General features: G+C 40.2%; 1 protein-coding gene across 6 annotated transcripts in view; it reads left to right on the top strand.

Moving 5' to 3' along the window:
• The first annotated feature begins 118 nt into the window (after positions 1–118).
• Positions 119–25260, top strand: part of LRRC56 (leucine rich repeat containing 56) — a 66256-nt gene continuing 41114 nt past the window's right edge. For 2 of the 6 annotated variants that reach the window (XM_026850641.1, XM_026850640.1), the window contains exons 1-3: positions 120–413; positions 1316–1468; positions 12386–12549. In XM_026850641.1, coding sequence (XP_026706442.1) covers positions 12504–12549 — 46 coding nt within the window. In that variant the 5' untranslated portion in view covers positions 120–413; positions 1316–1468; positions 12386–12503. Of the gene's footprint in view, positions 414–1315; positions 1469–12385; positions 12550–15932; positions 16037–21489; positions 21645–23929; positions 24023–24297; positions 24386–25260 lie in introns of those variants that run through there. The other 4 variants (XM_026850645.1, XM_026850643.1, XM_026850642.1 and 1 more) reach the window with 4 other exon arrangements.

Raw genomic sequence — 25260 nt, 5'->3', positions numbered from 1 at the left:
CTGTCCCGGGTCAGGTGGCGAGGCCGCGGGCGGGCGCGGCGGTGGTTGCCGGGCAACGGGCGGTCTCCGCGCAGCCCCGCGCCCCCGGCCCGGCACACAGGTAGGAGCCGGCCTCCCCCCGCCGCCAGCAGGAGGGAGGGGAGAGCGAGTGGGGGCGGCAGCCTGCAGGTGCTTTTGTGTGTGTGGTGGGCGCGGGGACTGGCGTGAGGGGTGATTTTCCCTGTGGTACCCAGGAGTTGTACGCGTGCGTTTAAGGGCCCTTAGGAAAGGCCTGTATGGTCTCTGGGCTGGTACGTGGCTAATGCGTCCCAGGGCTTGAAGCCCCCAGGAGTGTGTGTTGCTGTAGAAAGGCCTATACAGAGATGGCAAGCGCCTGAAGGCCTCCGTTTATGTCGACGTGGACAATGAACCAGGTACGTTTGACAGCGTATTTAAATTTGGTGCTTTGGTAGAGCTTTGAGGAGAAATATGCTGATGAATAAATAGTCCCAGGCATTTGCAACCTCTAGAAGCACCCCTGGGTATTTTACGTCACAAGAACATGGCTCTTCCGCAGCAACTCCTCCGCTTCTCTTGAATGGCAGAAGACACTTGACAATGCTGCTTGTACGGGCTTTAAGCTTTGTTCAGCTCCCTGCAGAAAGGGCTCAGGTATGGCCCCTCTGTGGTACGGAGAACGGTTTGGGGATGAACCCACTATCAGCCAGACACTCACAATACTGTTTTAGCAGACAGTAATTAGTTAATTGGATACCTTCAGGTCTCCTTTGGCCTGGCTTGAAGCCTGTGCTCTCCTGGCTCTGCACACATCTTGTGTAGTCATTGTTCCCTGACTTAAATATTCCTGCTCACCTATTATTTTCTGTTCTGACTGCTTTTAGAAGTCAAAATTTTCTAATTTTGTGTGATACAGTGAAAATGTATTAAATGTTGGCTTCAGCTTTTTACCCTGATGGCAATGTGTTCTCTACCACAGATTCAACTTACTCTTACAGCCTAGGAAATACCTGTTCTTTAAGTAAATAGTTGTTCAGTAAATAACTTTTTTTTTTTGCAAGTATGCAGGTTCTTCTGTATCAATTCTTTCACCTTCTCATGATCTCCTTGGGAAAATGTTTTCAGTTACACTTTCATTAAGCTCTTTTAGGCTGTACTGCTTTATGTCCTGTTACACTTTTAAGACCTATTGAGCATGGGCTTCTGCTGCTACAGCGGATAGTTATTTTTCATTATTAATTGTGGAATGCACGGAGTCTTTGCATTTGGTTTGGTTTTTTTTTTCCTCTTGAAGATTGTGTTCTTACTGTTGTTTTAGCAGGATATGGAGCAATCAAATCAGAATCAGCACTGTGAGCACCTGTGTCTTCCAAGATAAATAGACATGAACGGCAGTGACTAGTAAATGAAAGTCTGTAGGAGAGGGATGGGAAACAAAAGATGCAGAACAGCAGTTGCATTGAAAGAAAAGGTAAAATAATTTTGAGTGTCCAAATGACAGAAAGTATTTCAGAATTTTTCTTTAAATTACCCTCCCATTTAATTTTACTTCTCTGCTTTGTGTTGTCTGATTCAAATTTGCCTAAAAGAACTTTGATTTAATATGCAGCATTCAGGCATGTCAGATCTCAGAGTTGCTGTCATTAACAGGTTTTGGTGGGGGTGTGTGTTTCTGGCTTTTGTGTTCTTTCTCTTGGCTTTAGCACTGACAATTGCTACACTCCTATAGGTCTGACATCTCAAGAGATTGATATGTGGATACATCCACCTGTGGGCAGTTCAGTTCCTTAGCTTAATCATGCACTACCATCAGTGGAAGAGAGAACAGGCTCTGCCCGTGGCCTGGGATGCCATCAGCCTTGTTCTTGCACAACTCGAGGGATCTGGTCCTTTATAAAAGCAGGATTCAGATTCAGTGTGAGACCGGATGTGAGTTTAGCACTGGGCTGGAGTGATATTATTATTTATTATGATGGTGTTGCATATGCTTATCTAAATGAAGCTCCTTAGGGGACATGGTTAAAGAAAACACATTCGTTCTCTAAGTTTGAAGTAGTATAAAATTTAGTGCTGCAAAATGGTAACATTATGTAACATACCATAAATTTGGGATTGCTACATTTGTCACTAATGGGAATGGCTTAATAATTATTCAAGAGGAATTATGAAGAGGTTATTTTTTAAATCAGAAAATTCAAGAGCTTTTCACAGAAATTAATTTAGGTACATCTGCATAATTTAAATTTGCTAGAAAAATGGTTAGTGTTTTTATACCTTCTGTAGATTCATGTGTTGGCTTGAAAAAGTATTTGGAGCAAAGCCTATTTTATATCAGTAAGGGCACAAGTACTTGCTATAATACAAATCAGAAGACTAGATTTGCCGTGGCAGATGTAATAAAGGCTAATGTATCTGTATTAAAAGGAAAAGACTGTGGACCCTGTCCAGTTCAAAGAAGCATTATCTGATATTAAAAAAAAAAAAATAATTAGAAAGCACTCGTTCCTTTGGTTGTAGTGTCTCACATAAGGGAAGAGTATTTGAAGCACAGCATTCAAACAGTGGCTGTTTATCTTACATTTTTTGCATCCTTTTATTTTTTTTAGAGTGGAGTTCTAACATTACTTTGGTTTCTCTTTTTTTTTTTTTTTTTTTTTTTTTTTTTTTTTTTTTTTTTTTTTAATGTTACTAGCGTAAGTAGTGCTTGAGTATGTTATTGATTGATTTTAATAGAGTATCCACCCAAGTTCAGTGAGGCATGTGAGAGAAAGAAACGTATCTAGAATGAAGAGCTTTAAGTAAATTATTGGTACTTGGGAAAGAGCATTAAGGTACTGTGGTAGTTCTCTGAAAATATCTTGCAGCTAGTCAAAAAGACAAATGGTGTTAAAACCTCTAAGAAGAGGAATTGAAAACAGCGTAAATTCATGTACTGTCTCTGTGGCATATCTTGAATCTCATGTGCAGTTCTGATCATCCTGGAGGGTAAATGGCAGAACTGAAATTGCTTCTGTGAAATACAACAAGGATGAGAAATGGAAAACAGACAAAATAAATGAGGTTTTTCAGCTAGAAGAGGAGATGAGAAAGGAGATGATGCAAAAGAAAGCTATAAATTAATGAATGGTATGGTCAGATGGATGAATCCTCTATAATTCTATCTAACTGCTTTTGACCTCACTTATAATTTTAGCCTCCACAACAACCTATGCTAGTGTTTTCCACAATTTAAATAGGCTGCAGAAGTGCCGTTTCTCTTTTTCAAAAACTGCTTCCTGATAAAATTCCTGTGGTTTCTTGAGTCGTTGGATGACTATTTGTCATGTCTCAAGGCATGACAAGTAATTGCTTCCCTACATATCTCCTCAGCTGTTGAACACAACACACCTTTTGGCTTGGGAAGTTACTGAGCAGCTGAGTGCCAGAAATTAAAAGAGTATGTCAGGGAAGGATGGCTTTGGACTATCTCTGCTTCTGATACTGGTTTTTATGCATCTGTTTCTGACTACAGTAGCTAGCTGGACATCTGCCTTGACCCAGAAGGACAGTTATAATGCAACCTCATTAGTAGCCTAAATTGTTTTTGCAAAGTCCTTTTCCACTGTTAGTTTTTTGCCTTTGCTAAAATTTTGGGAGTGTTCGTTACTAAATCAGTTCTTGCCCTATCTTTCACTGTTTGGTATTTTCCTATGAGTTCTGCTAGAATTCATCTCTTTTTACACAATGTATCCCATATGAGCAACACATTGGAAATCAGAAACATCCCAGCATTGAAAAGAACTCTTCCAATGGCTCTTGGGCTCTGGAATCTCTTGCTTCAATAAGCTTAATCACCTAATAAAATGGACTGAAAATTTTTTGGGGACAGCAGAGCACTTAGAAATGCCATATATGATGCATTTTCATCCTGCACAGAAGTTTGGATTTCAAAAGGCTCACAAATGCAATGGAACAGTAGCGGGGGGGGGGGGGAAGTTTTTTTATTGTCCTTTTCTGAGCTGGAATCTGGAAATGGTTCTAAGTGGTGGATACTAAAAATGCTTTGAAGACCAAAAGCAGAGGGTTTTTTTACTCTGCAGCTTTGGACGGTGGCTTAGTCCTGATCCATGGTTTAGAATAGCCTGTGAATGAGCAGCACTGTTGTAAGCTTGATCTGAAACTGCACTTGCTTGTGCAGGAAGACACTGCATCTTTTTGTGTCCCAGAAAACTGAGCTGCACTGCAATGTTACTATCCCAATGAATAGAGAGAGTCTGCAAGACCTTTGGGCATGTAGGAGAAATTGGGGAAGGTGCTGGAGAAGAGACCAGTATACAGGTGACTTACCCAGCTTCTTCATAATGAGGTAGGAGAGCATCAAGTGATGCAAAAGCCTCTTGCCTTAAGCCCCAGACAAAGACAGCTAAGCTAGGTTAAAAGCAGTATTTGTGCAGGGTGAGAAGGTTTTGCATGTGACAGGAAAGGATAATTAATACAGCACTAAAGCAAAACTAAGTTTGCAGTGAGAGAAGGAACTTCTTTTGTATTATCCCATCTTTGCAATGGTTGACACTGCCTTGCACATAATATTTTTTAGAAGTAGGTGAAATGTTGATTGACTCTGTGGGATGTATTAGCTTATTCTTTGTCCGTCATCACTTACAGAAGATTAATCTCAAACTTTTTGTGCAGTACGGCCATCAGTGGAATATGGTATATTCTATGCAAATCATTGACAAGTTAGTTTATTCACTTACAAAAGCTTTATTCCGTGAGAAGGTACCTTTACACTGATAACAGAATATGACCAAAGGCCTGATCCACCAGCACTAACTCAGGGAAATTGTTGGTTGCATGATAAGTTATCTCAGAGCCACTCAAATTATTTTTTTTTTTCAATTCCCCCCTAAAATATGATTTCATCATGCTCCTTCTTACTTTCTAAATAAATATATTGCAGGCTATGTGATGAGACAATATCTTTCATTTTTCCAGATGTTAAATATATATCATAAGTAGAGAGCTCCCTGAAGGTAACTTTTCTTTTAACACGCTCAGACTTGCATAGGGAGTGGTTGTAGGATGTGCAGTACTTGGGCACTGGGGCTGTCTGCCTGCCTTTCTTCAGCCCCGCTCCAGCAGCTCAGAAATTATGTGCTGGGATTCATATTTTCAAGTCTTCTCAGTCAAATCGGAAGCTAAAAAGAAACAACTGGGGCAACTTTTACTTCAGTGTGAGCCTTGACCTGTGGGACTTTATGTAACATGGCTGATGAAGAGCAGAGAAGTGTTCAACCTGATTGTAGACCACGTCTTGCAGAGGTGTTCCGAGGAAACAATACACGTTTGGGGCAGGGTGGTGGGAATGCTTTTGCTTATGCTGTAACTGATACCAGTGGATGCTTTTATCTTGGATTAGCCAGATGATGAACTTTTTCCTTGGGTCTTCCCCCTGCTCTGTGCAAAGTTGTTCACATGAATGATTTCAGGGTTGAACTGGCACTGAGTTAGGCTGCTTCTCTGAGCTTGGGGAGTATGGGTAAGTGCCCATGACACGAAGAGGGGTTTGAAGGCCCTAAAACTTGTCTTGTTTTCCTAACTATATCTGTTGATCTTAAAAAGATGCTGACTCTACAAACCTTGCCTTGTTTGTCCTTCCTCAGTATGTCCAAGTAATTGCTGAATTAGGCCTTTAGAATGCAAGGAAGGTAAATGAATGACCTGGTTGGTGTCTTAGAAAAAAATAATTGTTTGGGTTATTGTCCTTTGAAGGTTAACAGAATATCCAGTAGGTATTAAGATAACCTGTAAAGTATTAACATGAAATCAAATCCTAATTCAGCCTGGCAGGATGCACTTACCTGTCCATTCTGTCCTCTGAAATAAGAGTAGGATATTGTTAGGTAAGGCCCAAATGGAAGGATATTAAGCATTTCCTGACAAAAGACTTCATTAAGCTGGTGCTGTGCTTTAAATTAGTATCTGTACCTTGGGAATAGTTAGAAAGAATAACATTATAGTTGAATACTTTTTATTTTAACAAAGAGGAAACTGTAGTGTTAGAATTGCCTAAACCAATTATTTTCCTCAGTCTTCTGCTCCAGTGACACCTACATTTAAGGCAAGTTCTGTGTGTGTGACAAGCACAGAAATGTTGGTTCCCATGTACCTCAGCATTAGCTATCCCCTAGCTAAGGACAGGAGGATTTTAAATAGAGTAGCCTTGTTTCTCCCTTTTTTAACATCTGGACACTGTTGGATTAAAAATTTGTGGCCATGAAGAGCCAAATGCAGCTTCCTGAACCCTGGCTACCTTGCTGAAGTTAAAATGGTGAGGGACTTACTCTTATCTCCTCCACTAACTGAATGATCATAAGATGACTTGGCAACCTTCTAGCAGTGAAGGCATAGGCACCTTGGAGCTCCTGTTTTTCCATAACCCCTGTTGTCCACCAGCTACCCCCACATACCCCCTGCTTTACTTTTCTTAGGCTGGTTGTGGGGAGGAGTGTGGACAGACAGCAGAAAAGCCTCTAGAAGTTAAAAAAAAAAAAAAAAAAAAATATCTGTAGCATCTTGCAGTTCCAGCTAAGGATTTAGATAATCCATGCTCATTTGTAGCCACTGTCTGCAGACTTGTGCTGCAGAGAGTATCCGCGAATGTTTGTAGCCAGACAGAAATTGCTGCTGATCCCCTCCTACCACAGGACTCTGAAAAAAACCAAAAATAATTTATTGGACCTTGGTTTATTGTTTCTTTGACATGTAATAGCACGTATAATAGAGAGCGATCTGCTTTTTATTCTGATATGAGGACAACAAATTGACAAGCTAGCTCCAGAATGATTTAGTTTAAAGGCATTTCCAGCACATGTGATAAAAAATTTCTTATCACCTTACAACCTCCTCAGCGGGGTCTGGGAAAGTATTATATATCCTGCTTCTTTAATACATGCAATTTACAGATATATAAGGGAGAAATGGGTGGCATCTAAACGTGTTGCCTTGTTATTTATTACATTTTATTATTCTTATGTTTTTTAAGAATATGAAACACCTTTTATCTCCAAGGTGTTGGCTCAAACCTGGTCTAGGTTTGTAGCATGCATTTTTGTCTCTGGGATTACTGTTGCTTTGGACGACAGCACAGTCTGAACTCAGCTCTGTGCACGGGGGTAATACAAAGTCCATGAAGCATCCAAGAACTTTCCCCAAGGACTGGGGAGGGACATAGATCCTGAAGCTTACCTACCATGGTCATGGCAACCATAGAGCAGGATTTACATATAATACCAAAGGACTGTCAGGCACTCTTACAGATTGTAAAACCATAAATAAGGAAGGTAAACAATGAGGAAAATTGGTACACCTGCTTTATGTGCAAATTTGGGTGCTTGAACCAAGGCCTCAAACTGGCTGAACCAATTGAACAAAACCATCATTGTAAGCATTCAAGTCATTCAATGTCATGGCAGTCAGTGAATTTTTAATTATGTTAAATGGGATATTGATATCTGGGTATTTCGGGATATTGATATGTTGGTATTTCAGCATTCTCATACAAGCTTTTTTTCTTTAGTGGGGCACACAAGTGCAATATTTATGAATGCTCTTTATAGTGTTTACAAGATCCTTAGATATTAAAGTAGCATTACCGAAGTAGTCGTTACTTCCTTCCTCTTAGTAAAAGCAAAAGATTAAAGCAGGATCATTTAGTTATATATGGAAAAGAAAGATCCGCATTAATATCAGGTCAAATGTTTTATTTTTCAACTTTTTAGAAGTTGCACCTGCTAAAACAAGCTGATGTGTTGCAGGATGCTTTATATTGCATAAATGTAGCAGGAAGTGTTTTTGCCATTAGGGTGGATTATTGTAACAGTAGTTTCCTGATGACATCATAGTAAATTCCAGCTGCCCAAACAGTTATTTTCCAGAAGAGGTTATCTGTAGTGCACTTGCACAAAATTACACTTAAAAGGGCACTCATAGTTCCCTTGGGACTTATAAACCAAACCTTTTGTCAAATCCTTAGTAAATGCAGAATTCTTTGTTTTCATTCTGTGGCAGTAGTAACAGTATGGGCTGTATACGGTAGTTTGTGATTCTGGATTAAACAAATAAAAATTCCATTATGCAGGGCAGGAGAAATGAAAGTCTGCAGTGCAAGCTTCCTATCATGAAGGGATAGATAGCACAATGGTTCTCAAATGTTTCTTTCTAGAGATTTTTTAGGCTGGTGACATAAAGATAAGGGCATACAGACTGCAGTCCCCTACCTGAAATGGCACTCTGCCCTATCTGCGTTTTGAAGGCACAGGTAGCCACAGAGCAGGAGAAGATACTGTTTGAGAAGCTGTCCCGAGGGTGTAGAGATGCATTTTTGCATGGGATGTTAATATATAAAGGTATATATCTTTCCTAGAGTAAATCTGAACTGATTACTTTGTTTGAGGTTTTTTATTTTTAAACAGTAACCTAATTGCTTGGACAAGCTCTTTAGGTACTGTCTTGAAGGCTGCATTAGAAATTTTCATGCCTAGTAACACAATTCAGAGGGTCTTCCCAGACTTAAGAAGCCATAATTAATATGGAGTCAAACATTCCTGGCAACTGCTGAATTTAAAATGCATATTAATATATATTTAATGAAGAATACACTGTCTTATCATTGACTCTTTGATAAATCTAGTTGCAGGAAAGTAAAATCTTGGAGTTTTACCAGTTTGTCAGACCCTAAGAACATCAAATATCTACCCTCTGCCGATTTCTTTCTAGCAAATTACAGTATTCTTCAGGAATAATATGTTGTTCCAAGGATCATTTAATTTTCATAATTATCTTTATTAGTTGTATTACTCTATATATGTTGAAAACATCATGCAGTTTTTAATGCTCTTCCACAACATGTCTCTGAATTGAACAGCTTACCGTCACGCTCACTTTGGGAAGGAGAGCAGGAGCAGTGGGGAAAGTTGGCGGATTAACTCTTTGTAGAATTCAAGATGATCTTCCATCTCACTGTTCTGGTCATTGATTTCTCCTGCACTCACTGATTATCTGCTTCTATTTATCCACATGTATAAGAGCCTGCTAAGTCAAGATCTATGATGTAAATCCTACGAAAACTAGTTCACTGATTTCTTTCATTCTTTTATTCTTCAAAATGTTCACATGCAGGACAAACCCTCATTTTTTTTCCAGCCATTTTCTCTTTCCCTGTCATTCATCTCTTTACTGGGGTTGCTTTGCTCTCCCACTGAAGTAACTGAAGGTTTGTGTTAGGTGTAGTTAGCCTCCATCCCTGTTGGTCCCATAAAATCTTGTAAGAATGATCTGCGTTACCATTCAGCATATAGATCAACATATAAACAATGCACCCACCTTATCTGTGGAGTAAATCTTCAGGTGCATGACTTTCAGACCTCTTTAATGACTTCCCAGTCCCACTGAGGCTAACACTGGTCTGGGTCGGTGGTTGCTCATCCTGCACATTTCACAGAGCCATAGATTTCTCATTTGCTTTTTAGCATTTTATATGAGTGGGTGAGATGGCTTTACTGGAGTGTCTCAAAGTCAGATGGGGCTGATGAAAATGAGCAATCTGACCCCTGTATCTGTAGGGGGACAAGTGTTGTGCCGGGCCAATTTCTCGCTCCTACACAGTGCTGGAGATTTTGGAGGTTTATGGATTTTTCTGTAAGACTGGTACCTCACCACTAGGATTCCTGCACTCTTGGCCTCCTCATTTGGAGGATGTTATTTTGATCCATGCTCAGAAGAAGATTCTTTCTTCTCTGGAGAAAGTTTTGAAATGATGGAAGCATTTAAAAAAAATAGGTTTGTTTGCTGATAATAACTAATTTGATCCCAGACAATTTGTGATGAAAATGCTTTTCTCCTCACTAATCCAATGTTACAATAATTACAAACAGCAGATCAATAGAGGGAAGTATAAAATGGAAGTGTTACTTTGGGTATTAAGCCACAAATTGATCTCCCTGTCAAACCTTAAATAAGTGCCGTATCAACACATATTTCAAAGGTTGGAGGACATTCTGAAATGTAATAGTGATGGACCAAAGAAACAAGAACAATAATTTGTTTTATGTAAGTGCATTAACTCTTTATGGCCCGAATCTACTCAGTCCTGCTATTATCTCCTTATGTTCTGCACTCACACGTTACGTCAGTGATTTCTGACTGTTGCTCCACTTGGCTCTGATAACATACGGGATTATCTCTAGATAATAATGATCCGCACTTGAATTAGAAAGAACCACCACACAATATGACACAAGTCTTGTGCAATTGTCAAAATAGTCCAGATTTTATATGGCAAATATTCTAATCCAACTCAGTTATTGACCAAAATAATTCCTTCTTGGGAAGATAAAGACAACCCCAGAAGACCTTCATATCACATAAGAGTCTTGAATTTCCTTGGCCTGTTGCAACTCAGTGTACTGACTAAATCATACTGATCTGCTCTAAAGAAAGTAGAGGGACAAAAACCTTGAGAAATTCTAGAATTCTTTGGGAAAAGAAGCAGAAATTTATGGGTTGTAATTTTTTTTCCAAAAACTAAGACTCACAGTGGTTTTGAGATCCCTTTTCCCTCCTAATGGGCAGAAGTATGAAAATTGTCATTACACTCCTATAGGCATGATGAGGCTTTAGAAGCTGCAAATGTCACTGCTCAAATCACTTTATGGCATTTCTTTTATAAGCCATTAAGAGAGATTTAAAGGAGTAATGTATCTCTGAAGAGTTTGTTCTTGAATATGTTTTTTAAGCCTTGAACATTGCTGTAGCTCAGATGTAGCACATTTGAGAAGTCAGCTTCTCCTCTAGGAATGCTTGCCAGGTAAGTGCACTGATCTGGGGAAAACAGTTTTTGCTTTCTATGGGTTGCCTCTCCCCTGATGAGCGTATGGAAGGGGTGTTTAGGAGTGTGAGGTTTTGGTTCCTCTCTTCCTAATGCTAGGAAATCCTTCGGGAAGAGGTCTTGTGGATCATTAATTTTTTTGTTGTTACTGTTCTTCAGATAAGGGCTGCTATTTTTTCTGACAGTACTGAGTCTTCTGAGTTTCCTTTGCTGCTGCAGCGATTAAGACTTTTGACTGGACATGAGTAGTCAGAGCAAGAAGTCTCTTTGGTGTAAACCTCTCTCGGCTACTAACCAGTCAGTTCTCCTGAGTGGAGATGACTAGCTGAGCAGCCAGAACTTTTTTCCGAACAGAAATCATTCCTGTGTTTACTGTTGGTTAGTATGAGGGGGAAGGAAGGTGGTAATTCTCCGATCTTGGCCACCACTGAACTCTCGTCAGCCAGTTATGATTAGCTTGATTATTTAATTACTTTTCCAGCACTAAGAATAAGTATTGCTTCACAGTGGAGAACAGAGGAAAACTGCAGGTGTCCCTTCAGCAGAGCGAGAAGGCTTTTCTCTAGTCTAGCCTTTTGTTGTTACAGCAACATTTCCAGCTGTGATACTTCCTTGCTGCCAAGTAGTAGTAAATAGCTGTATAAATCACAGTAATGCTTGTACCATTCGGGTACAGCTGATTGCTTTTGGACTCTTACGGGTGTACATATGCTTATTCTCATATTTCACAGTTAATTGTTAATATTTCTGCAAAAGGAATAACTTTGGGAATTGAAGAATGAACACTTTTGAAGTGCTTCATCTTCAAACTTTGGATTTCATTCTTCACTTGAAGCATACACAGTTTTGTTTAAATTGTATCTTAATTTTATTTTCTCCAAGACTCTCTTCAGAACTAGAAGTCAGTAGCCATGGCCTGCCTGACCCAGAGGACAGTCAGTAACAGGGCAGGTACATTTAATTTAGGACAGCAGATACAGACTGCTGCTGCCTGTGCTGCCTACAGGCAGAGCTCACACCACTGAAGTGGCGATGTGTCTCCGTGCTGGCACTTGCAACCTGGAGCCTGGCAGAGTTTTGCTGAGTGCTGTTTGCATTTCTCAAGAGGGAATGGGTAGGTAGGAGGCCTGTGTGGATGGGAAGTTCATTGCCATTGGAGAAGGGAGAGTGAGTAGTGAGAGGACTGGAAAAGACTGGTGTCCTGAGTTGTTTGTTCTTGACTACCTCCTTTGTACAGGGCCACAGGTATGCCTGACTTTTTGTACAACTGCGAACAATAATTTGCTGTAAAAGCCTATACTCAAAGCTGAATGAGATGTGGGACTAGGATAACTCTTGAGGGTGAAGAAAAGGAAGAATATATGTTATGTGATGCATTGCTTTGAGTTCTTTCTGATTAAAGAAACCTGTATCTCCATAGGCACTTGCTGACTTGCAATGGGAGTCAAAATAGATTTTGCTGAAAGGAAAGTAATAAATGCGGGGGAAAAATGAGACCGCTTGTTATCCTTTTGTTCAAAGCATATTGAGATGGACCTGAAGTGGAATCCTGGCAGAGATTCTCATCCAGCCTCAGCTGCAGTCCGGGTGACTGATTTGAGTTGGCGAGGCAACCTAAATCCCAGTCCACTGATTAAAGATGATGGAGAGCTACTTATGGATGAATACCTTCCCCCAGGAAACTGGTGAGTAGATATCCAACTTTTTAATGAAGTAGAAGAGGCAAACTGGCATATACAGAGCTGTATTAACTTAACCTTCCATCTGCTCTTGTGATGATTACAAATTGTTGCATATCTGACAGACTTCTGCGGAAAGTAGATTCTGTCTTATGGAAATTTATCAAATGTTTGTCCTCCTTTCACCTTGTTTCATATTAAAAATATTCCCAGCATGAATGCTGCTGTCTTCATTGCTGGGTTTCTTGAAGCAGCGTGAAGAAAAGTATGGGTAGCATAATTATAATTTAACGGATCTCATTAATGCCATCTGAAGTACCTTGAATCTTAGAATTAGATAAAGCTTTTTACATTAACCTTGTTCTAGAGATTGGAAATATAACTTTAAAGCACAACTTTTCTTCTGAATTAGTGAAATCCTCTGTCCTGCAAAGAAGCCAATTAAAATATTCTGCAATTGCTAAAAGTACTTTCTATACATATCAAAGTGTGTGAAATTTCAAAGCACTTTTGAAAGGCATGTTCCTTTTTCACTGGGGGAAATTATTTTGGCATGCAGCCTGTTGAAAGAGTAACATGCTGAAATCTTGTGAAGGAATTCTTTGTGAAATATTCGTGAAGGAATACTTGGTTGCATATTGTGCTGTGTTTGCTCAGGAAGAATTAAAGGTGAAATCCTTTGGGATGTCTAGGAGCTGAGAAAATAACCTCACCCCTATTAAAGGGAGAGCTGAGAGCAGGAGTTAAGGGGAGAAGCTGCAGCTTTCTGTGTTGCAGACCTGGATAGAAACTAGTGAAAGACAGATGAGGCCAAGGCTGTGGTTCTGTTACAGATTGCCATTGGTTTGTTATTAAGTGGATGATTTTGGACCTTATGATGAGAAATATCATGATTAAATAATCAAATAGAATTTTATAAGAATATTAGTTTTATAAAACTCAGAGAATAGTTGTGTATTGTTTTAAGTAACTATGGAACACTGTGTAACCATGTAACCAGCTATGCTGCTATGGGCTCATCTGTAAAATCTCAGACCAAGACCACATGGGCCACATAGTTCAATAATTATTAATCTTGAAATAATACTTTATTGTTTTGCATGTCAAAAGATAGAAGATTGGGTAAGATTAATAGAAATTGGAGAAAATGAACTGTAACAACCTGCCTATGTCTGCCAAGTTATGAGAAACTAGGTAAAAGGTAATTCTGACAGGGGGAGATGGCAACCACCGACACATGGACCCCCGACTCTTATTACAGCCCAGACTCATTTCAGGACATCAGTGCACATAACCAGAAAGAGGAGTGGATATTAAAATTATTTCCAGGAATTAACATGTTTAGGCATGAGCACTTGATTAATATGTATTATGGTATTCTGTATAATCAGCGTGTTATACAAGTTAGGTGTGTGCTGTTGGTGAGATGATTCCCCTGCACACCCAGCCGTTAATAAAGGAGTGTCTGCTTTCTACATCACATTGTGTCGATAAGTTCTTTTATCCCTTTTTGGTGACAGTTCAGATGCTCCCAGCAGCAGGGTGGTGGTGGCGGTGTCAGTAATCCCCTGTGCAGGCGCTGCACCAGTGCAGAGACACTACCTGCTGCAGGGGCATGTTCTACCTGCAGGCTTACACCACTCCTAACTACCTACCAGTCACAGTTTTGACTGTGCACTGTAGATTAGACAGCAAGTTGTTCTCAGAACTACTCTTCCCTTAGTAGCTAAGTCTCTTAGTGTTTATAAAATGTTTGGAGATGTAAAAATCACTTTCTGCAGAGTATGTTTTAAGCTCTCTGCAGAAAACTTGATATATGATCTTGTGATCTATGCCATTAACTTTCTTTTGGCTCATGTGAACCTCTGACAACTTCTTGGTCTTTTTTTTAAATCTGGCATAAATTTTGACCAGTCTAATGTATTTGTGGCCTACAATACCCTGTATAAATCCAACGGGAAGCTCTCAGATTACCCTGTTTTCTTAGGGCATGAACCAAAGCCCATTAGAGCAACCAAAACAGCTGCCCTCTGACTTCAATAAACTCTGAATTAAACCCTTAGGAAGTTCTTTCGTTGGCCTGAAATTCTTTGCTGTCTAGAGCTCTGCTGCTTTTAGTTCACAGTAAGTTGTAAGCAGAAAAGTATATGTAAGGCAACGTTACCCACATGCTATGAGTTGAAGTTTATTATTTTGTAATATTTTTGGAAATCCAGATCAGAAGTTAAATTCCCCCACAATTCTTAAATAGAATTCTATTTAAAAATGTGAAGAAACCCTTTATTATGCATATGTACCCTCTTGAACTTAATCGAGTCTTGCCAGTTAAGATTGTGTTTATTAACATTTGTAAGGAATTCCATTGTGTGTATTAACATTTGTAAGGAATTCCATTTCAAAGACTTTTAAATAGATGCATACTGTCCTGTTCATTTTTCTGGACACAGCTATTTTCTGGCCCTGGAACCTGACATTTGTGTTGGCATAGCTGGAATACTTCCTGCTCAGAGGAAAAATTATATGACATTGTCAAGGAAACATTTACAATGTTTATAGCTTGTTTTAATAACACATCCAATCTATCTATTCTATGACCTTTATGTTGATCAAATGGAAACCGCTGCTTCCATAAATTTACTTCCTTTGGATTTGCAAATGTAGAGACACTGTTCAAAGATTTAATCCAAAACAAGTTTTCACATGCATATATTTTAAGGAACCACATGTCATTGATAACCAAATGGTTTGAAGGGTTATTTTGCTTAAATCAATACACTTGCAATATCTTCTTGATTGTCTTTTAGTTGTGAATATTTTAGGAATTATTGATTTTATTCGCTGAAGTGCTCTGAGAAGGAAACTAATAGATTCTTGAATACATGCTCATTAAAGTAAAATTATTTTACATTCAAACAAGAACATAGGCTCCAGTTCTGCAGTGTCGCATAGGCAGATTTCTGGACACCTGATGGAGGTTCCTGAGGAAGATTTTTGTTCTGAGATATACACTCAGCTTTGCTGCTCACCCTTGCAGTGTTCTGTCTTGCATCAGTTCAGTTTGAGTGCGGGGAGGCTGGGAGGTCTGGCTGTGCAGAATCTGTCAAGACTGGGTGCCTTGAATTTCAGCCTGTGGCCTCGTCTCTACCAGCACATTTTACTTATTTTGTCCTTTTTCTAGGTGGATGACAGTCTATTTAGTACTAAAAACATTAGCAGTCCCCATTATTTAGGACTCTCTAAAAGGTGTGATACTTGCATTCCTTAAATTTTTTTCCAGTTGTCAGATTGTTTTCCTCCAAAGAGAGAAAAATTTGGCTTGAACTGATTCTTCTTTTCTTTTTTTTTTTTTAATTTTCTTTGCTTTCCTTTTTACCTCTTGGATCCCATAGCACATAAGACCTTGGTGGTCAAAGCACATTGGTCCTTTGCCTGTTCTCTTCCTCTCCATAGCAGATCCTCACCTCACTTAAATGCTATGCTTGCTCACTACAGGGTTTGTGGTCTTCTGTAGCCTCCTTTCAGCATAATGTTGGCTTTAAAATCCCGTGTGATTCCATATCCTCGTTATGTTAATGACATCTTCTGTAGTTTCTGTTTGCTGCCATCTCTCTTGCTGTGATGTCATGTAATAACCTTTTATATTTGAATGTGCTTCAATCCAAGCTACAGGTCAAAAGCTTTTGATGCAAGAGTCTGTATCATTAGATGTTCTTTCTATTCTTACTTCTAGTATCAATGTCCATTTTCTGTAGAACTGTTTAATCTTCATCTATATGAATAGGTGTTCTTGCTTTTCCATTTGCACCTGTCCTATTAATATTTCCAGCTCCCTGGTCTGCCTATGCTTATGTTTGCTTACATGTTGTTGTCGGATGTTGTAGAATAGCAGGGTGAGTTAATTCCCCATTCTCCCTTTGTTCTGAAAACTGGCTATTCATGGGCAATAAATAGCAATTCTTTTTTAACTTTATGAGGACTGTGGCATAGATTTCTCATTAAGTGTGGAGGAACTGAAATTAAGGGCTCCACCTGTCTAGGATCAGATTTTTATTTTGCTCTATTAACCTCTGTTGCTCCCTGCCCTTTGCAAAGGATCTTTTCCTGACTTCCACAGAAAGCATTCCACTTCTCAGAATAAACTCATTTTACAAGGTCAAATTATCTTCCAGATATGTCACATTATCAAAACTAATCGTGTTTGTGTGTGATCTTTAGAGAAGAAAGGAAGTATTCTTATTTTGCTGTTTATTGATCCTGCTCCAGTGAATCATGTTTTCTAAACTTAGGAACACGTGTTTGGAAGTGGTGTTGTTTTGTTGCTCAGGAGATTAGGGTGTATTTCATATGGTATGCACTCATCCTCATGGGAGGAGAAAATCCTGGAGGGTCCTGGAACAACAGATTAGATTCTTGCTGAAATGACTCGGTCATTTCCTTTTTTCCTTCACATAAAGTTTTCCTCTTGGTTGTAGCTAAATGGATTTGAAAAAAAAAAAAAAAAAAAAAAAAAAGATAAGAAAGCAAGTGCAAAATCTTGATAAATTAAGTGGAGTAAAGGAGGGGAAGTAACTGATTGAATTTGGATCTGCTGAATTCTTCATTAGAATTGTATAATAATTTTAAAAATAAGAATTTTTAAAAAGCTTTGAATGGACCTCTGGAGGTCTTCCAGTTTGACCTGCTCAAAGCACACCTAGTTTAAAAGTTAAATCAGTTGTTCAAGGTAGCAGATAGTAGTAAACATAATACTGTGAACAGGGAAAGAATTACAAAGCCTCTTAGCTTCAGAGCTTTCCCCTTCACATGTTCTTATCCTAACACTAATGCCTTTACTACAGTGAAGGCTTGTAGTTGTTATATTAGCGTTTATCCTGCTATTTAGGCATCTGATGTTTTACATTCAAATTGTCACATCAGGAATCTTTAAATGTATATGCATAGATGCACATATGCATGCCTTTATATGAAAAAAAAACAGTTTTTCATTTGCATATGGTCACAGCTGCTTAGCTAACAGAAAATGATAGATTACAGTCTTGAGTTTTGCGTGTTCAGTGACACAACACTGAGTAATGATTGTAGTTACTTCTTATGCACCTAATTGCTAGATAGGAAAAATAATTAATATTGGGATATGACTTTTATATTTATGTGAGGGAAAGTAAATCTTTAAAACAAATTTAAAGCAAAAATTGATGCAAGAATATCTCCTATCCTGACCTGCATGTTAATTCAGCGCATAGTTAAAACTGAGCTTGTTTCCTCCTACATGAATGATACAGGATATTTCTGGGAGATCAGGAAACTTCCCGTGTAGTTTCTGGTGCCCCACGTGTCCTCTGAGGTTTGCAATAGTTAGGACGTCTCCAGCAACTTGCTGCATCAAACCCTTAATACTGGTTTAAAAAAATAAGGTGTCAGTACTGTGACTCTCGGCATGAGTCAGTGGGAAGCTGAACCCGAGGTGGCAAGACAAGGCAGGGACCTGTCCATGTAGATCTGTTAATGTGACTTGGAGACTTCAGCATGAGAATAAAGACATCTTTACTAATGTATCCACCACCACTTAAATGTTATAATTATTGCCCTCATCTACACTTCTCATACAAGCCAAGAAGATCTCTCTTTATCACAGACTGAACATCTAGCTAATCTCTTCATTGGAGCTGAGAGAAGAATGTATTTGTATGCATATGCAGAAAGTAGTGAAATACAGCTAAATATTGTAATTATGGGTATCTGCATCATTTAGCCATTTTGAAAGGAAGATACGGGACCACAGGGAAGTTCCCTCTCACTAAAAATCCCTTGACTTAGAATCACTTGAAACCTTATTAATGTTTTAATAATTTTCTTGTTAGAAGAAATACTTTGTCATGCTTGTAGCAACAATAATTTATTTTTTTTTTGTGCAGGGAGAGCTTACACTTGAGTTTGGAATTTGAAATAAAATCCCTGCAAAAAGCAGCGAACACATGAATGGACACGAATCTAGTATTTGCATACAGGTGTAGTATTAAAAGAAAATAAGCTCACCACTCAGGAATTCCTGTCTTAGCCAAATTAACCAGGATCAGCAAAATAAACGCACAGCTGGAAATGCTTCTCTGACAGCTGCACACAACGTGCTCTTTAGCAACATACTGCCTTTCTTAGAGTATGTGAAAAATCTAGGGAGGAGAGAAGAAATCAGTTGTATACACCAGCTTTAATTGAACAGATATTATTTGCCAATTAAGGAATTTACAGAGAGTTGCAAGTGGGACTTGAACTGGATTTCCCAGCATCCCCAGGTGACTGTTCTGCCAGTTGGGAAGCTCTGCAAGCACAGAAGTATTTTTCACTTGCAATTTTTTACAGAATACTTATTGGCTCTTCTTGTCAGTCAGAAGAAAAGCTTTCCAAGCTAGTGCACAGTCTCCAGTTAGATATTGGCCAGACATTTGTGTGATGGAATGGTTTGTGAGCCATCATGGAGTTGATTCTTAAAATACTGGCTAAATTATTTATCAATATCTTCAGCATGATCTCATGGAAAATAGTTTTACTCCTATGTTGAAGGAGGCACAAAAATATAAAGTGAGCTTTATCTGTCTTTGTTTTACTTATCATGCATTCATCTTCAAAGAACTGTGTGGTGCTTTAGCATGGAAATTTATCCTTTCAAATAAACAAATTTAGGGTGGAGTATAACACTAGCTCCCCAGAATCGAGCTGTCGGGCCACCTTCGTGAACATCACGTGCCAGGAAGATTCTGATGTTTGATTCTTCAGACAGCATCCTCTTCCTCTATCTAACCAATACCTACCTTGCTGGGCGGTAGAGGGGTGGCAAGCAGAATCCTCTCTGAACACCAACAGTCAGCCTGGAATTATAGTTAGTTTTTTCAAGGTATCTTCTCTGATGTAAAATAATTCTGAGTATATGCAACGCTTTGCCAAGAACAGATCCTTGGTCCCTTTTGTCTGCCTTACGTTGAGGCTGAGCAGCTGTAAACAGCCAAAGAAATCCCTAGATGGCACAGCACCTCAATGTCTGTAAGCATTCCTGGGGCACAAGCAGAGAGACGTTCTGTCCCTGGCTGTCAAAACAGCCCTCTGAGCTGTGAGCAGGCAGTCATTACCTGAAGCAGCAGTGGGATACCTCAGAATTAGGGCAGGAGCCTGTCCTAGACCTGGCATGGCCCTGGAAACAAAGACATGCAGAGCACCTTAGCATCACTTTTACCTGCCTGGTGCCAGACATTTCTCTGTCCAAGATGATGGTCCTGCCAGTGTGTTTGCCCATATTTTTTTTTTTCTCCTTTGCTACCCAATAGCAGGAAAATTCTTCCTAAATAGCCCTGCTTTCAAATTTTGATGAACGTTCCTGGGCTTTGATGTTACCCAACAACATAAAAGGGAGATCCTGATAAATGTGTCATCTTTGTTTAAATGTTTCCATGTCCCTAAATGTCCTCTATTCCTGGTGCCAGAATTTTAGCTGTGATACATGAGATTGGGCCCCTCACCCCAAAAAGGCCATTGAATGACTCGAGCGTGGCCAGAGAAGGGCAACGGAGCTGGGGCAGGGTCTGGAGCACAGGTCTGCTGGGGAGCGGCTGGGGGAACTGGGGGGGTTCAGTCTGGAGAAGAGGAGGCTGAGGGGAGACCTCCTGGCCCTCTGCAACTCCCTGCCAGGAGGGGGCAGAGAGGGGGGATGAGTCTCTGGAGCCAAGGCCCCAGCGCCAGGCCCCGAGGGAATGGCCTCAAGCTGCCCAGGGCAGGGTCAGGCTGGCTCTGAGGAAGGATTTCTGTGCAGAAGGGGCTGTTGGGCGTTGGAATGGGCTGCCCAGGGCAGGGGGGGAGTCCCCGGGATCCCTGGAGGGGTTGAAGGGTCGGGCTGAGCCAGCGCTGAGGCATCTGGTGGGGTTGGGAACAGTCAGGGTGAGGTTCATGGTTGGACTGGAGGAGCTGCAAGGGCTTTTCCAACCCAGATGATTCTGAGATTCTGTGAGATGTATCACACTCCTGAAACAAAGAGCTTCAGTCCACAGTCAGGATTGAGTATGACTGTTCAGCAGGGATTCTTTTTCGCAGCGCTGGGCAGCACTGGGGATCGCTCCACCCCAAGTGCTGCACCTACTAACAAAACTCTCTAATATACACAAAAAGCATACATAGGCATTAGATATCTTAGAAAAGGTAGTCTTATGCTAAAGGGTTCTTAGAATTCATTTAGATAGTCTGAGCATACGTAGTAAAAACAAGAGTGAGGGTCTTCTCCCCTCCTTAGGGGTCCACACAGCCTCTCTCACTCTGTCCCTTAGTGAACTTTAGGTTTCTAGTGTCCATGTATGGTCATAGAGGTATTTGATCTGTCCTTCAGCTCCTGTTTGTTCCAGCTTTCAGTCACTTATCTTGACACTGGCATATTCTTAGGCACTTGTTTTCTTTAGGTTCCTGCTATTAGGGATGTACTCAGGGATTTTTTCAGACTGTCCAAGGTCTGTCTTATTTTTACTAGGCAAGGAGTTAAAGGTTTGAAAACATCTTCTAAGTGGGTACCTGGGTAAATGACTACAGAGTGTAGTTAGGAAAAAAATATAAATGAAATTACATACATTACAGTAAAAATAGAGGAAAAAATAAAAGCTAGTAAAACGTAAGTGATCTAACATTAAAACTGTCTTATTTTTACAGGTCCCTGTACATTAGAAATTTCAAGTATACTTGTAGCAGCTTCCCTTCACTCCCAGCTGCACCATTATGCCAAGAGAGGTGTCTGGCGAGTAGGAGTGTCCTGACTGTCTTCCACAGGAACCATTCACGACGTAACCTTCCCTTGAACTGCCGCCCTGGCCTGCTAACTATCTTGCAGTTAACACCTGGGGTCTCTGTGCTTCTGGTGTCTCTAAATGAGCTCATATCCTCAACCTGAAAGCATTTCTCATTTCCTTCATGTAGTAGGATAGCTTTTGCATCCCACGGCCTATCGGTTCCAAACTCTTCAAGCGTGTCCTCAGCATCAGCATATGGAAGGACAGTGATTTTCACAGAGACTCTTGGAAAAGCAAAACAGGGAAGTGGGGACCGAGAACACATGGAGTCTGTCGCATCTGGTTAGCACATGCTTCGAGGCATCTATCTATAGTTCAAAGAGCTGGTGATGGCAGCCAATAACCCTTTCCAGCACTGAAGCCACAGCCCTGCCTGTTGCAGTACAAAATATGGATGCACTAAGTGGCTCATCTCTTAGACAGGGAAAAAGTACAAATGGTGGATGTGGAAGAGGAAAAGGAGGGCAAAGAAGCACACTGGTAATCCCTGGTATAAGGAAAAGGAATAGAGAACGCCTAGGAGAGTAGACTTTATGCAGCTTGGTTTTTGAAAGAGCAGAAGGAGCAGCACTGTGAAAGGAGGCTGTCTACAATACAGTAGGGGGAAGGATGGAGTGCAGGAAACTTGCAGACAGCAAAGGAGAAAGGTAAAGGCTCCCTGTGGTGCCAGGACCTTCTGCTACTCTATTGGCAAAGTGTACCACCCTAAGCTTATTACTTATTCTGAGACTTCTTCGCATTCCGTCTTCTAATGATGTAGGCTCTTAAGACTATTTTGATGGGCAGGAGGGAGGTTTTTTTCAGAAGCAGCTTCCTTTAATGACAATAAGTTTGTGTGCAAGTCCAGCAATCCAAGTGTGTGGTTGTGTGTCAGGGCGCCAGCTAGCTCTCGTTTCTCACGTACTCTCATGCTATTTGACAGACAGTGTCATCTGCTGAAAAGGGTGACTGCAAAATGTGTCTTGCAGTCAGGGATCTTGTGTTTACTTGAGGGGAGAAAGCAGTCTGTAAATGATAAACTTGCTTTCTTTGCAGGAGCAAACCCTGGTTTGTGGTGGCTGCATCTGGGGATAGAAGGTAAATTTCTGGCTGCCACTGGGGACTTCCGAATTTTCACCTTAGACCTTTGTTTCTTATACTCTAGTAGGGAGGCAAGAAAGTCTAGGAGCTTTATTAGGCTCAGCCTGCTTAAAATCACAGTTTAAAAAAATATAAGATTAAAAATAATTTTAAGCACAATGTTTTAAAGGCAATTCAAAAGCAATTGAAGATTTTGGGTAATTCTGTTTCTTAGGAGTCCAAATCAAGACCTTACAAAGGGAGACAGTTTTTCAAGGAGGGATGCTCAGCATTTTCAGGAAACCATCCCCTTTTAAACTGTCATCTCAATTACACTCAGAGTGTGTTTTGTCCGTTGTAAGAGGATGTGGAACTATCAGTGAATGAAGTTGCAGTTGCTTGTGCGCAACACAAATTTTACTTCATGAGCAGGAATGTTGTAACCGCCATTTTTCCCTGCAAAATATACTGGATGTTCTTGTGGTTGTTTTTTCTTCCCAAAACTCATAAACAAAGGTGGTCATACGCAGTCCCCTCTAATGAATAATTTTTCCCTTATTATGCAAACTGAAGAATGTTGTAACTTTTTAATAGTAAGAAAAGTTGTCTCCTGTACATGTAGGTTCTTGAATGATTTCCTGCCTTCATCTTAAACAGAGGGGCAAAAGGCAGGTGACAATACTTCTGTTAACCCATGCTGTTGATTGCATCATTGCATCATTACATCATTACACATAGCATCAGCTCCTTCAGGCAGTTATTGTGACACAAAAGCCTTGTTTCTCATCTCTCACAGAGTGTTTCAGACCCCTCCGTGAACCACTAACCCATCAGGAAGAAAAGATACAGTTCTCTCCTGGTCTGGTCTGTTGAATTAGTGAATGGAAGGATTCACTGAGCACCCAGGGCTGATGCAAAGGAGGTGCTGAGACATGTTAGCCTAGATGAGGGAAGCTGGGAAGAGAGGAACTGGGTCATAGCAGGAAGGAGCAGGGGATGAGAGCCGTGGTAATGTGAGATTGCTTCAGCTGCTTGTGGAGTTGCAGCCTGGCATCTTAGGACTGCACAGCCTTGCTGTAGTTTTCACTGGTTGTCCCAGAGCTTCCCTCTCTCCTCTGCATATAGCTTCTGCTTGTTTCTGTCATGCTGCTTATCTCTGCCAAGGCAAAATCCACATGGACGTATCAACACAGACTTTAGGATATTAAGAGAGATCCTGTGATAAAATAGGAAAGATCCTTCATTCACACCCCACCCTTTGCTTAATGCAGTAGTTAATCCTATTACTAAGATTTTGCAAAAGTAATGAAATTTTTTAGTCTTCTATTTGCACTGCCTAGACCTTTTCAAAGAAATTTGTAATTCTTGTAATTAGTGTTGTCTTCTTCCAGAAAAGTGAGCTACTTGAGTAAAATCATGTTTCCTTTTCATAGTTTTGGGTTAAAAGGCTAAACAATGTGTTTTGTTGAGTTTTACTACCTAGTGCCTTTTTGATTACAGGTGACACTTAAAGGTAATACTTCCTGTCTGCTGAAGATTAGCACAACACTTATGCAAACTTTAAAACTTGGACATACTGTTTAAATGAAGTTAATTGGCATGTAAGTCTGTTGTTGATGCGCAGCATGAATGCAACCCTTAGGTTTCACTCTTTAAGCACTGTAGAAGTTACGTGAGACTAGAATAATTCAGAGCTACAAGGAAGAAAGATCTTTGAATACTGAATTTATTTCAATGTGATCACAACATCTAGCCATTTTGACCTGGAGTATATGTTGACAAAGCATTAGTTTGAAAGCCTTTCTACACCTTTTTGCTCCTTTGTCATCTGGTTTATTGCATGAGAGTACAAATATATCTCTGCTTGTCTTTACAGAAAGTTTTGACAGGGGTAGATGATCTGCACCAAGTGAAGGCCCTAGAGATGCGAGTAGATACAAGAGAGAACAGCTTGGGAAACTTCGGTAAGAAAACACTTCATCTTCTGCTCACCACCTCAAATTTTCCTTTCTCATGTCTTGAAGCAGGACTCGGGACTCAGAAACCAATAGCCAGTGTAAAGTACTGTCCTGATCAAGAGCTCTTGAAGCGTGATCTGCCCGGTACCTCTCACTCCTTGATCTCTGTTTCCTTCTGTGAGGCTCTAAATAGGACTGAAAACTATGGCAGTGGGATGAATGACATCACTTCTGTCTAAAGCCAATTAGTTTGAACAAATTCCTCTTGAATGATGTATGCCTCTAGGCCCTCAAGTGAGCATTTACTGATTACCTTGCCCTCTAGAGTACTTGCTGCTACTCTAGTAAAACAGTAGCCAAAGTTCAGTTTCTCTCCACTGTAAGATTTCCCTGTGGCTGAGAAATCACTAGTGGTATCAGGCTGCTTGTGCTGCCAGCAGCCTGTCTTTGCATCCTGTACTGCCTCATCCAGCTGTGCTGGGTGGTGTGCTGGTGCAAGGTCCTATAGATATGTCATTTGATGAGCCCCAAGCAGCCTTCATGCTTATGATTCATTTCTATGTCATCATCACTGTACTGGGGAATAAGGAATTACCAAAGGAGTTCCCTCTGTAGCAGAGTTAACACTGAGAATATTAAACCTTCCTTTTTTCCAGTACTGGCAGTCATTTTCTGTCATATGGATCCCCATCACAACCAAGTCCATCTTCTCCTACACTGAAGCTGAATAACTACTGCAGGGTAATAATTTCTGTGCCAAAATGAGTCACGTCCTCAAAAGTGGGTGCTGGTATTTTCAGCCAAGCAGTTCATTTTCATGTGCAAGTGACTATAATGTAACAGCTGATTAGCTTAAGTGGGTATTTTGATATCGATTTGTC

The sequence above is a fragment of the Athene cunicularia genome, assembly GCF_003259725.1.
Source record: "Athene cunicularia isolate RWA chromosome 5 unlocalized genomic scaffold, athCun1 chr5_part2, whole genome shotgun sequence".
In the NCBI taxonomy this organism is placed as follows: domain Eukaryota; kingdom Metazoa; phylum Chordata; class Aves; order Strigiformes; family Strigidae; genus Athene; species Athene cunicularia.
The sequence above is the reverse complement of the archived record's forward strand: the minus strand, read 5'-3'. Positions and strand labels throughout refer to the sequence as shown.